General features: G+C 51.2%; 7 protein-coding genes across 7 annotated transcripts; 3 read left to right on the top strand and 4 right to left on the bottom strand.

Moving 5' to 3' along the window:
- Nucleotides 1-841: 841 nt before the first annotated feature.
- On the bottom strand, nucleotides 842-2,913 carry COCCADRAFT_37544 (uncharacterized protein; the record flags this gene model as incomplete). Its single annotated transcript, XM_007714985.1, has 10 exons — nucleotides 842-940; nucleotides 1,002-1,490; nucleotides 1,551-1,608; nucleotides 1,666-1,820; nucleotides 1,876-1,913; nucleotides 1,968-2,116; nucleotides 2,199-2,408; nucleotides 2,464-2,563; nucleotides 2,777-2,839; nucleotides 2,898-2,913. 10 exons carry the CDS (start codon nucleotides 2,911-2,913, stop codon nucleotides 842-844), a joined length of 1,377 nt encoding a protein of 458 aa, XP_007713175.1.
- A 1,077-nt stretch (nucleotides 2,914-3,990) lies between these two features.
- COCCADRAFT_5780 (uncharacterized protein) lies at nucleotides 3,991-5,320 on the bottom strand (the record flags this gene model as incomplete). The annotated part of the gene is made up of 5 exons (XM_007714963.1): nucleotides 3,991-4,179; nucleotides 4,233-4,839; nucleotides 4,886-4,945; nucleotides 5,018-5,160; nucleotides 5,261-5,320. 5 exons carry the CDS (start codon nucleotides 5,318-5,320, stop codon nucleotides 3,991-3,993), a joined length of 1,059 nt encoding a protein of 352 aa, XP_007713153.1.
- Nucleotides 5,321-5,397: 77 nt separating this feature from the next.
- COCCADRAFT_98434 (uncharacterized protein) lies at nucleotides 5,398-5,616 on the bottom strand (the record flags this gene model as incomplete). Its single annotated transcript, XM_007714984.1, has 1 exon — nucleotides 5,398-5,616. A coding segment is annotated over one exon (219 nt), but the record flags the coding sequence as incomplete, so codon positions are not given.
- A 629-nt stretch (nucleotides 5,617-6,245) lies between these two features.
- On the top strand, nucleotides 6,246-7,550 carry COCCADRAFT_26978 (uncharacterized protein; the record flags this gene model as incomplete). The annotated part of the gene is made up of 5 exons (XM_007714973.1): nucleotides 6,246-6,360; nucleotides 6,438-7,150; nucleotides 7,217-7,306; nucleotides 7,362-7,481; nucleotides 7,533-7,550. 5 exons carry the CDS (start codon nucleotides 6,246-6,248, stop codon nucleotides 7,548-7,550), a joined length of 1,056 nt encoding a protein of 351 aa, XP_007713163.1.
- Nucleotides 7,551-8,635: 1,085 nt separating this feature from the next.
- Nucleotides 8,636-9,272, bottom strand: COCCADRAFT_26977 (uncharacterized protein; the record flags this gene model as incomplete). Its single annotated transcript, XM_007714972.1, has 2 exons — nucleotides 8,636-8,836; nucleotides 8,943-9,272. The coding sequence occupies 2 exons, from the start codon at nucleotides 9,270-9,272 to the stop codon at nucleotides 8,636-8,638; spliced, it is 531 nt and encodes a 176-aa protein (XP_007713162.1).
- Nucleotides 9,273-9,781: 509 nt separating this feature from the next.
- On the top strand, nucleotides 9,782-10,710 carry COCCADRAFT_37541 (uncharacterized protein; the record flags this gene model as incomplete). Its single annotated transcript, XM_007714983.1, has 3 exons — nucleotides 9,782-10,363; nucleotides 10,413-10,642; nucleotides 10,695-10,710. 3 exons carry the CDS (start codon nucleotides 9,782-9,784, stop codon nucleotides 10,708-10,710), a joined length of 828 nt encoding a protein of 275 aa, XP_007713173.1.
- A 1,597-nt stretch (nucleotides 10,711-12,307) lies between these two features.
- Nucleotides 12,308-12,547, top strand: COCCADRAFT_98448 (uncharacterized protein; the record flags this gene model as incomplete). Its single annotated transcript, XM_007714982.1, has 1 exon — nucleotides 12,308-12,547. A coding segment is annotated over one exon (240 nt), but the record flags the coding sequence as incomplete, so codon positions are not given.
- Between the last annotated feature and the right edge of the window lie 142 nt (nucleotides 12,548-12,689).

The raw sequence follows: 12,689 nt of genomic DNA, 5'->3' as shown, positions 1-12,689 counted from the left end.
CGTAGTTAAGATAGATAGTATAAGTAATAGCGGTAATTCTAGTAATTAATTTAGTATATCGTGATAGTTTATTAACTATATTAAAATACTGTAATAATATATTGAAGTCCTCGCGCTAGTGGGGAGGTGGCCACTCACTTGGGGTGGNCGCTCACTTGTGAACCACGTTATAGATAAATATGTGTAGTAGTCCCGGTCTCATACATAAATACCATGATGAGCACAAAACAACGTTGACCTCCTGATACAAATGTATCGTGAAGAGCATGAAAATCAAAGAACAAGAGAGAAAGCGTTCTCATAATTTCTGGTCAATATGTTTAGAAGAATGCCCACACTACGACGCTATGCAAAGAAACAAAAGAACTGTTCATCCGCTGAAAATGCAGGAAATTGAGGGTTACCTCAAGAGACTTTCTAGTAGAACGAGCTGTAGGAAGTTTACATCAAGTCAGACAGAACTGATCCTGTTGAAGAAGGTACCGCGTTGACAACTAGCGAGTCCAATCTGATCGCTGAACTCATAGAACTTGGCACCTACCCAAACCCAGTCTGAAAGAAGTACATATCTCGTATTTACGGGGCGCAATCACCCCTTCATTTGTATCTTCGTCAAGCGGTAGGTCCACAAGGGAATCGTAAAGTAGAGAAGAAAAGAATATCATATCGCAACACAGCTGCTGTTTTATATTTCTCGAAGAATAACAACCTGATTACACTAGAAGCAAATACTGAAACAAAACATCAGAGCTATCGTAACACATATCCATAAGGCGCATGCAGCTCATGTATATATCATGTGGAGATTACAATTGACCAAGTCCAATAGAAGCATTGCGACTTAGCCAGACTTCGTCGTCTCTCCAATTACGGTTGCCGATGCACCATCACCAGACGCAACTGTCTCGTCATCCGTAACCACAGCTGTGTTCCTGTCAAGCTATTCATAACGTCAGTTAAAAAAAACCCATTGAAAAAGTCAGGAATACGACAAAACTTACCCATCTAACGATGAAAGCAGTTCCGATAAAAACACCGCACACCACAATCATCGTGATGCTACCTTTCTTCCAGTACGGAACATCTGTAGCAGGATACAAGACAATACCCCACCAAGTGTACAGAAGCTGGCCTCCCATACTCATGACATACAATACAACGCTCCTAGCAGCATCGTCGCCGCTCCTCGAGCAAATTTCATTTGCCCAGCTGAACATGATGGGGTTGACGACGAAACTAGTGCCGCTGAGGTAGAACGCGGTGAAGATGCCTGCGTCGGAGAGGTTACGCACGAGGAGCAAGGCGGCGGTGACGAGTTGCAGAAGGGCTCCGGCTATGACCATGGGAAGACGTTGGCCAGTGCGGTCGATGATGAAGCCGGCGGCAATTTGGGAGACGATGGCGACGGCTTGGGTGCCCAGGGGGTAGGTGTTGATAGCTGTTTGTGAGAAACGTTTGGCGTAGTACTTGAGCCAGAGAAGAAACATGCCCTGGTATGGTTGTGTTAGGAGATTGTTCATGGGGTGGAGGTATGGGGGGATTGAGCGTACCTGGAAGGCGAAAGCTTCGAGCATGCCGGAAGTGACGGCGAACCATGTCAAGATGTATCTGCGGAGAGGGTTAGGAAAAGTTTCACAGGCTCATTAAGTCAAAATGTTTGCTTACATGTGAGGCTTTCCAAGAACGCGCTTCATAAGACTCTTAGGGTTGATGCTGTGAGTATCGGCTTTCTTGGGTGGTAAACGAGACGCCGCAAATTGCTTTTCCTCTTCACTGAGATAGAACACTTTGGCCGTTGATGGGAGATCGGGAAATGTGAACTGTTGTGGCTTGTCAGCATCTGAGAACCAGCGCACTCGGATGGCGGGGACTTACAAAGCCAAATATTCCGAATGGGATTCCCATGAGGCCATCTATATCATATGCGTGAGTAAAGCTGTGCGTTCAAGGGGTGTTGACATGCCCACCGATTATAAAAACCCATTGCCAGCCTCTCAAGCCTGCAGTACCATTCATGGTGTTATGCATGGCCGTCATCATGAGGCCTGCAAACATACTTCCCGCTTGTCCTATCGCAGTAAAGATGGCTACGCGTTTCGCAATCTCGGATGGTTTGCTGAGGAACATGGTAAGTCTCATGTGCTCGAGGGCAGACTCCAAAAAGTCTGCAAGTTCCCATGGAGAATTTCTGTACTTACTACCACGATCCCATGACATACATGGTGCCACTGTATAAACTAGCTTCCATCAATCCCTGAAAAAACCGGACGGCACACAATTGCGGGTAGTTCTTGCATGCTGCAGAACACATTGTAAGACCGGACCAGAGAATCAAGGTGAGCGGGAGCCATATGCTAGGACGGATTTTCTGGATAATGAGACTGTGCGGAATCGCGCCAACGACCAGACTACACGTTTGATTTAGTTAAGACCACAGAGGAAATCTTTCGCAATGATACGTACCCACTGGTGTACATGGACAGCAAAATACTGTACTCGTTTTTCTTGAGGCTAAGATCTTCCCGTAGACCAGCGACGTATGCATTTGCGAACGCCTGACGATCTGTCCCGTGTCAGATCAGTGTTGCTACGTATAGCCACCCCAACACCAAGACTCACCCAGGTAGTTAAAGAAATAACATGCGCAGCAATAGACCTAGGAGCTGAAATTAGCTATGAAAGATTGAAATCTGCAAGCTAACTGACCATGATGAAGATGTCTAGTTATACACACATTAGCACAACTATGCAACAATGGGAGCTGTGGTACACATACCAAGCTTTATGATAAGCTTCTTTTCCACGGCTTTGCTAGCATCACCACTGCTCGACTTGGAAGCTATACAAACTAGTCAACACAGAGCCATATCTCAAATATTCACACACAATGTACTTACACCCTAGAACACCCATGTTTGGCTACGTCGTACCAGATGATCGCAGTGGATCTGATAAGGTGGATGATTATCAGATGTAACAGGTACAGTACCAACCTTTATTGCATCTGATAAGCGATGGGCAAGCGGTCCAGGCCTTACCTCGGACCAGGAAGGCGTGCGCAAAATTTTCCACATGGCTTGATGATAGCGCGCCCGAATATTGGCCGTCTGCTAAGGACTAGACCGCATCGTGGGGTTATGGCTTTATTATCTGATGATGTTTACGTTTTGGACCGGCCCGATGACTCGACGGGTGATCATCTTGGGAGTATGAACGTGTATTTGTGGATTTGTGCAGTTGGAAGACACAATTTTTTTTACGGTGGATGCTACAAGAAGCAGGAAGGCACAACGGCTAAAAAGCAGCTAGCGAGAGAGGTGTGCACTTCATTGTTGTGTGTGGTACTACCATGAGTACACCGGTTGGTCGTGTGCATCTCCGGTTCCCGGTTCCTGTATTTGGAAACGTTTAAACTATTACATAAGATACCGACGGCACGCTGGGGGCTAGTGCGAAGTCGGCCTGTCCAATGGTAGGATCTAGACAGTGTCACGTGTAGCTGAGAGGGAAGCGGAGAATGCAGTTGCGCTAGGAAAGAGGAGGGCCGATCCGCACATAAGGTAGGTAGTGGAGTATTACGGATACGATAGTCAGCATCCGCTGCTATCATGGCCTCATGAACATGGTCCCGGCGCGTGGGTGAAGATCTGCTGTGGAAGGAACCGGGCATTCTGGTGGCTTGACTCTCTGCCGAGATATCAGCATTCGTTATCAGTCCGTGTGTTACCATAGCGCTACTACCACATCCGTCACGATGTATTCAACACACCAGCAAAGGATGCGCAGTATGAAAAGACCTATATAGCTATACTTGCTGGTAAATCCGTGCCTATATCCGCCTTTGAGCTAAGCATGTCTTGATGAAACAAATCAGGATATCTTGACTAGACCGTAGAACCCTTGCAAATGAGCTTTGCGAGGATGACACATTTATTCACGAAAAAACACACATCAAAGTCACCGATTGATGCAAAGCTTAATTCTTTATACTTACGCATCCCATCCATCCCACGTTGCATAGATTTGCTGAAGACGGGCATGTTCTTCCGGGCCGGCAAAGATTGAGTCGATTGCGCGTTCACACAGCGCCCTGATTTCATATCGGTCTAGCTGGAAATGCTGCGCCGCAAGATAGTACTCTTGTGATAAAGGGCTGCAGAAAACGCCAACATCATCTGTCTGCAAGAAATCAGTCAGCAGTAGTGCTGGGTGACGCAAGGAAATGGACATACACTCAAGGCCACGGGAATGGTGCTGCGCCGCCATGTTCCAAAATGGTGGTCGGAGTAGGTGCCCGTGATCATCTTTGCTTGCACGTTGCAGCTGAGACAGATTTCTACGCCAATGTTGTCTTGTTGAATCATCTTCTGAAACTCATCCTTGACGTGTATGACGTGGCCAAGCCTGTCAGGCTTCCAGGAAAGTAGAGTTTGTAGCTCCGTGTCTGAGGCCGAAGTTTCGACTTCGGCAAAGTGGAGTGTCAGCTTGAGGCCTGCTGCCTTTGCTCGAGCGAAGCTGTCGCCAAAGATACGAACATCGCCTTTGGTTGGATCGCCGCAGAGGTCAATGCCCACGACCCCTGCCGACTGATACTTGATGGCGAGGCTGACGACTTGTTCAGCTTCTTCGATAGTGTTGCGGCGGTCGATGGAGAGGATGAGAAAAGCACGCATGGTATTTGTGCTGTCGGCATTGTGGGCCTGGAGCACGTCTAGCACGGTTTTAACATAGTCTTCCCTAGAGATGTTATGTTGGGGAATTGCTCTTGGAGTTGTACGGAGCTCTGTGTAGACTATGCCATCTTCTTGGAATGCACGCAGCACATGTTTGGTCGAGTACCTGGCTTAGGTCAACACCCAGCGCGGTGTGCGACAAAAACACATACTCGATGCTGGGCAGGTCACTGCAAAGGCGGTAGATGTACGAGGAAAACAAGGGGAAGAATCTAGCGGCCCGGTTAGCTGTGTACTAGCGTCTGACCAGCACCCAGACAATGGAAGCGAGCTGCGAGGCTGACGTTTTGATGTCATAATCGACCTTGCCAGGTGGAATGGCGATTAGAGGATCTTGCACATCGAAATCTGGACGGTGAGCCTTGCTGGCGGTCCAGATGTCATGCAGACACTCGCGGCTGATGCTGCCGGTAAGATGAGCGTGGAGCTGAGTCGTGGCGTTAGTGGCGCTGCGAACCAGAGTCTAATGTGGCTTGGCGGTCTGGCTGCCGAATCAGGGGGGTTAGAGGAGGGTATTGTGGGCATACCTCGATCTTGGGCAGCCGCTTGGTGAAGGCGGGATGGACGGGCAGGACAGGCACAGACATGGGGGAGTGACAGGGTGATGGGTAAGCAGACGGTAAGTAGTAAGAGGGGGGGCAGGGAGTCAGATAGTTAGTGTTTACTAGTATACTTGGATGCAGAGATCTGGTGGCGCTTCAGAGGTTTTCTCGAAGCAGAGGATGGAATGAGTTAACAAAAGTGCAAGTGCAAGTGGCCTTGGACGGGCGGGTCGGACGCCGAAACAGGCAGCTCGGAGCCTATTGGCCCAGAGGGTGGGCAGGTCCCAAAGAGGGAGGCGCGCTGCAGGAGATTGCAGCAGGCGCGCCTTGTTGGTCAAGGTCAAGCGTGTGCGCACGAGAGGGACGATGCCGCGTCCCAGTCTCGACGGGGCAAAAAAGGCCCGCTCCTACTCCCTCGCTCCCTCGCTCCCACAGTTTCCCCTATCGCTCGCTGCACCCGGGATATATACATACTTGCATACTATACTCCTCTACGTACGTACTGCTACTACATAGACTCCCCCCACTGCTTCGGCAATCTGCTCTGCCCCTCAGCGCTGCTGCCGTTCGCCCGCAATACTGCCGTGCGGCGCACCCTTGCCCACAGCCAACCGCAACGAACGGCCTCTGATCTTCAGCGCTGGCTGGCGTTCTCGGCTAAGCCAAGCTTGAGCTCACCCCCGGGCCGCTCCTGTAACCTCGCCCATCTCCAAAGCCCTCGCATCCCTTCCATCTTCACGCACCCCCACGACCGCCTGTCTGCTTGCCGCTGAGTCTCCGCGCCAGCAATTGACTTCGCTCTGCGCGCCCTCTTCCGCTGCTGTTGCTGCTGCCACTTGTCCATCGCTTCCTCGCCTGCCGCCTCACCCGCCCGTCTCCACCGCGCTCCTTGCAGGCCCCTGGATCCGCCCGTCTCGCCTTTTCGCGCCTCCTGCCCTCTTGACCTGACCCGCCCTCAACGCCTGCCCCCATGGCCGACATGAACCAGGAAACTATACAACAGAAGATCCAGCTCGCTCGACGCGACGCTGAGGCGCTCAAGGACCGGATAAAGCGCAAGAAGGATGAGCTCGCTGACACAACCCGTACGTGATCCGCGCCTGTCAATGCCCGTCGCTGCATCCCAACGTCTGCCATGTCCACTGCTAACACGCTGCTCCAGTCCGCGATGTTGCCAGAGATCGCGTCGAGGCCCTGCCGCGACTCACCATGAAAACAAAGCGCACCCTCAAGGGCCATCTTGCCAAAATCTACGCCATGCACTGGTCGACGGACCGCCGCCATCTCGTCTCGGCCTCGCAGGACGGCAAGCTCATCATCTGGGATGCCTACACAACAAACAAGGTCCATGCCATTCCCCTCCGCTCCTCGTGGGTCATGACCTGTGCCTACTCGCCCTCGGGCAACTACGTTGCCTGCGGTGGCCTCGACAACATCTGCTCCATCTACAACCTGTCGGCACGAGAAGGTCCGACACGCGTGGCACGCGAACTGTCTGGCCACTCTGGATACCTCAGTTGCTGCCGATTCATCAGCGACAAGCGCATCCTCACATCCTCGGGCGACATGACGTGCGTGCTCTGGGATCTCGAGACTGGTTCAAAGGTACACGAGTTTGCCGATCACCTTGGCGACGTGATGAGCTTGAGCATCAACCCGCTCGACCACAACCAATTCGTATCTGGTGCTTGCGATGCTTTCGCCAAGCTCTGGGATATCCGACAGCAGAAGTGTGTGCAGACGTTTGCTGCGCACGACTCGGATATCAATGCCATTCAGTTCTTCCCCAACGGCAACGCTTTCGGTACCGGCTCCGACGATGCCTCGTGTCGCCTGTTTGATATCCGTGCCGACCGCGAGCTAGCCTCATACCAGGTACGCGCCCATGTGACACGATGAGAATTGTCATGTATATTGATTACTAATGTGCAATCTTGGCAGATTCCCGAGCCCGTCTGCGGCATCACATCTGTAGCCTTTTCCGTTTCTGGTCGTCTGCTGTTTGCCGGTTACGATGACTTTGAGTGCAAGGTAAGGGCAATGCTGATCACTTTGTTTTTTGTCCGTACGCTAACCAGCTTATCAGGTATGGGACGTATTGCGCGGTGAGCGTGTAGGCACATTGCAAGGACACGACAACCGTGTCAGCTGTCTGGGCGTCAGCAACGATGCGCTCAGTCTCTGCACTGGTTCATGGGACTCCATGGTAAGTGTTGCTATTTTGCTGTTGGCCGATGAAACGACTAACTCGGAATAGCTGCGCATCTGGGCGTAAGCGCACCAAGACGACCAAATACCCACGACGCCATGTAACGACGCCAACCGGACGTGTGCGCCTATTCTTTCTAATATTGGCAACCTACAATCGATGACGGCAATCTTTGCAAACTCCTGGCATACCCATACCCCCTTGTTGCATCTTACTTACCCAGGAGTCTTCTGAGAGCTCTACCCTACTTCTAAGATTATAATACACAGCAGCCCTTGGAAACATTGACGCGGCTCTCCTGTCACGTGGTGTTTAGGCGCCCGGAGAGGTTTTTCCTTTGCGTGCTTCAATTGTTTCATATACTTTTTTTCTTTCTACGTTCCCTTTTCCATACCTTTGGTGTGTGTTAGTTTCTTGGGCAAGGCAAGCACTTGCGTCGCACTTGTCTGTTGATGTCCGGATAGGCGGTCGGGCGTAGATGAGCAAGACGTAGTGTGTCTCAAATCTTCGTTCGACCGTGTATTCTCGTTGCGTTCTGCCCAATGTCTAAAAAAAGCGATGGGTTGTTGTTGCAGTTTGGTGGGATGGGGGGAAGGAGAGAGAGAGAGAGGTTAAGGGTGCAAGACGGGGGAGAGGTGGGGATAGTGTATGTTTTGGATTTTGGTCTGCATGCAATGGGTCTGTAATTTTCCATTGATGGGGCAGTGAAGAAGCGATGTATCATGGCTGGCTTGTGCATGGGATTTGAATGTGTACGATTTTGCTTGGTAGTGGGAGGAGGACATGGCAGGAGCCAGGGCGGGATAGGTAGTTTTTAGCGAGTTTTTCATGTACTTCATTTTACGTTGATGAGGTGTTGTTATGGCGTTGAGCTGTGCGGTGGCCGTGGGAAGAGATGCATTGTTGAGGCATTGAGCGATAGGGGATGAGTGCCGTGCCTGGGATATGCGTGATGGGCAGTGCTCGCACTCGTGACTGGCGCACAGCCCAAAGATGGAACCAGGTTGTCCCCGGGACATGGGGCAGCCGAATGTCACACCGCTAAACAGTACACAACGCCGAGGGATGGAACAGCTCCAGGGTCCTAGAATCACGCACATGGTGGCGCTAACTGGAGTGATAGGAGCACCTGTAGCCTTGTCAGGACGAAGTTAAAATGCGCACACAAGCGTTGGAAAAAAGACCAGGAGACGCGCGACCCATGGACAAGCAGGAACCAGGATGGCGATTTCTAGCGTTGGGCAGTGCAATGCATCATCAAGTTTGGGGAAATGATGGACCCAGGAAGAGCTTGTATACCCGCGATATAAGGCATAAACGGCTGCCAGGCATTGACGGCTATCGGAGAGCACCTGCCATGTGCGCAAGACGCGGAGGATAAACAAGTACCAGCTTCATGCTTCTAGAAGGTCAGTCGAAGTTGTGCATAGCCGGATGGCCCCACACACACCCACACACCAGGGGTACAGCGCTCCACCCCGGTACGAGCAAGTCGATCATTCCCCGAGTGAGGGCGTGAAGGAGCAAGTAAGGGAGTGAGCATGGTAACCAAGTCTTGCTCCTTTCTCTCTCTCTCGTCAGCCCTTTTGGGGGGTGGCCAAGGCCAAAACTCTCCCGTTTCCATGGCCCTCCGCCTGGTTTCCCCTGTGCAGCTGAGACGACTCGAGGCGTCACAAGAGTAGCAAGGCAGAGGGTACAGGTGACGTTTGTCTGATCTTGTCTATACGGAAACAAGGCGCCGAAGGAGGAGTAGCAGATGGCTCGGTCCCATGTTTCAGCCTTGGACATGCTGCGTATGCTGTGGGCCAGCGGGCGCCACCGGCGAGCAGCCAATTGGGCGAGTAAGCACGAGAGCACGTTTCGACCCTCGAGCGCCGTTTCGAGAGATGCGGGCGCTCTGCTCACAGGCGGCCCCTATGTCGGCCGAGTGGGGAGTCGCCCTCGAGCGTCGCGTGGCCCTCCGGTCAGCATCAGCCCTCGCCAGCCCTTCCCAGCCCTAAACACCACCCTCCCAAGCGTCCGAGTCCTACACTCCTCCAGCCCTGGCCCTGCATTTTCGCTGCTCCTCTCCCCTCCACCAGCCAATCACGGTCCTGAAACCCACGCTACCGCTTCGAAAATAGCCCCGCCAAGCCTGTCACCGGCGCTCCTCCATCCCAGACTCCCCAAACAGACTCCCAGCAACCTTGCACACATACCCCTTCCTTTTTTCACCATCAACGCGTCACCCGGCACCTCTCCACACATATAACCTCCCCGTTCCCACCGTCTCCGCTCCGCTTCTTCTTTTTTTCGCCATGAATCCGTCCACCTCAGCCGCTCAAGACGAATTCAACGAGCTTCTTCGTGACAAGGACCACGACGACAGACACCCTGAAGACCGCCACGACGACAGCGACGTCTCCGAGCCAGAGTCCCCTGGTGCTGCCGCCGACTACCTCGAGAAGATTGACACCGACGACGAACTCGACATTCCCGCCGACATGCGTGCCAACTATTACATGCCCAACCGCCGCTCAGAGGCCAACACGGGCCCCAAGGGTGTCATTGCCGATGCCCAGGCCTTTGAGCAGGCCAAGAAGCAAGCAAGACGCTTTACCTGGAAGAAGAACTCCCCGCCTACATCCTACACCGTTTCCGCCTACCATGACGACAAGGCCTCGAGCGACGAAGATGCCGACGAGGGCTTCATGCGCCAATGGCGTGAGGCCAGGCTCAAGGAGCTGCAGAATGTTGGCGAGAAGATGCGGTCAAGGACAAATAGCCCTAGCCGTCGTGTCTACGGTACCATGCCGTTAGTCGATGGTGAGGGGTACCTTGATGCCGTTGACAAGACCGCCTCGGGTACTACCGTGCTTGTCTTCATCTATTCTGAAGAGGTTCGTGCAGCGATACCCTTCCAATGTGCAACACACTAACATCAAATAGATTGAGCTTGACCAACAAGTTTGCGTATTCATGCGTGAGGTAGCAAGACGCAATGACACTGTCCGGTTTGTCAAGATGCACGGCGAGGAAGCAGAGCTCGACCGCGATGTTCTCCCTGCTGTCCTGGCATACAAGGGCGGCGAAAAGTTCGCTTCCATTCTGCCTCTTCTCAACGAGTTGCCCGACGACTCCGAGCTCAGTGTTGTTAGCCTGGAAACAGCGCTCCGAAAGTGAGATTGTCCACTCTTTAATGCTGTGAATCCTGCTAACCGATGATTTCAGAAACCGCGTTCTTTGAAACGTCATCTGAGCATTGCTGTTCTTCAGCAAATCAACCTCACACCGCACCGGTTTGTGCATGCCATCATTCACGGTCTTCATCAGTACCACTTATGAAGTCGGAATACGTCAGCGCCATTTTGGCGTACGCTCTGACCATTAACGTTTCAGAGTGTCTTGACTCACATTCCGGCCCATCTTAACGCCACGCACGGACAGCTTTGGCCTGTTCTAAACTCGCCCACAGCACTAGTCTCGTGTGCTTCGGCACTTTTTTTGATCACTCGTGCCACGTGCGGCCCTACCTCTAACGACCAACGCCAACCATCGACGTCATTTTTTATTTTGTATTTATGTCTTTGTAGCGGGCGTTTCCCCCCCCTTGGGTATATATATATGACATTAGACCATTACCCCTATAATCATGTCTGGCGTTTGAGGGAAAGGGCTTAGACAAGGGGAAACTAGGTCATTGTTTTGATATAACTCTGTACTACGCTCCGTCCTACATATCTCGAGAGCAGGAACATCTCGAGGCACGCATAGTAGCAGCACGCACGTTTTTTAGAATATGATTAGATAAATGCTGCGAAATATTATTGGTATTCGGCATCCCTCTCTTTGTTTGAGGATGTTGGGAATACTTTCCGTATTATGTTCTTAATACATATGTCCTATTGGCAACTTGGTTCTTTGCTTACGACTACTTACGTACTAACAATAGCGTTATACGTTGTTAATCCCCGATCGGCTCTTTTTCCCATCTATACTATCTCTCTTTCTTTTTCCCCTTCCTCACGCTGACGTAATCCTCTAACCACCACCTCCTTCCCTTCCCCCATCCAGACACCCTGTACCACACACATTTTACTAACCCCGGTTTTAAACTTTTAAGCTTTCTCACTCACCCAAAACCGTATACGCAAATCTGACAAGAGTGTGTGTGTGTGTGTGTCTTTCGCCACAAAAGGATTAGGACATCGGAAACCAGTCGGTTGAGGGTAAGGTTCCGTGGTAATCCGTAGCGTAAATCGTGTGTGTCGGGGGGTGTGGTGGGAGTGGATGGTACCGGATCGATACGATGTTGATTTTAGAGTTTGTGTGTGCGTTGAGAGGATTGGGGAGTTGAGGGGGGAAGTGGGAATGAGGGGGTAGGAAGATCATTGGGGTGAAGAGGGGGGAGGCAAGGAATGAGTGTGTTGTCAAGTTTACTTTGCGTCATAAGGTTTCTTGTTTTTGCCCCCTTTTTTATCTGTCAGCGCATGTGATTCTCTACTTTTTTTTTCTTGTGTAGGGAGATGCTGCTTGTCTGACTAGACGGTCGAGACGTGAATGTGGAAGAGAAAGGTGGAGTGTTTATATGTATTGTGGTGTTTGCACCATTGGTGGGGTTGTACTGCGCAGATCTTGCAATAGCGACTCATACGAGTACAGAGAATATGCAACTACAACATGCGTAACTTTCAGATCGAATCCCTGAAGTAGCTTATTTTGAGCTGCATGCAACAGTATCAACTACAACCCAACGGCTTCGTCTCATACAACACAATCTTGATGGTTTTGGCAAAGTAACACAATCAGCCGCTACCCTTACCGTGCCTAGATATTCCAAGAACCATACCCTGAGTCCACGTACATTGATGTCCTCGCAAAAGACCTTTATACGACGATGCTTACGTCACTTTTTACGACGAACTGTTAGGACCGAATGCCGCCCCGGTATTAGCCTTATGTTGTGGGCCACTCTCCGTAGCGAAATAAATCATAGGCACATTATAAGCTCCATATTTAGTAGCTTGTGGCTTGGATCTAGATTGCATTTCCATGTAGCCTTCCTCCAGCTTTCCATTGATTGATTCATCTCGTTTGGCTCTGTTCAATCTCATTCTTGGCGCTCGTATGGCTGACGAGATACAACAAGAGTTACAAATCCAGGCAACTTTCCGTCATCACAAATTCCTTAGATGCCAAGAAGGTATCCTTGAAATTAATGCTTGC

Source organism: Bipolaris zeicola, assembly GCF_000523435.1.
Source record: "Bipolaris zeicola 26-R-13 unplaced genomic scaffold scaffold_94, whole genome shotgun sequence".
NCBI classification, from domain to species: domain Eukaryota; kingdom Fungi; phylum Ascomycota; class Dothideomycetes; order Pleosporales; family Pleosporaceae; genus Bipolaris; species Bipolaris zeicola.
Note: the sequence above shows the minus strand (reverse complement) of the source record. Positions and strands in the feature narration are given on the sequence as shown.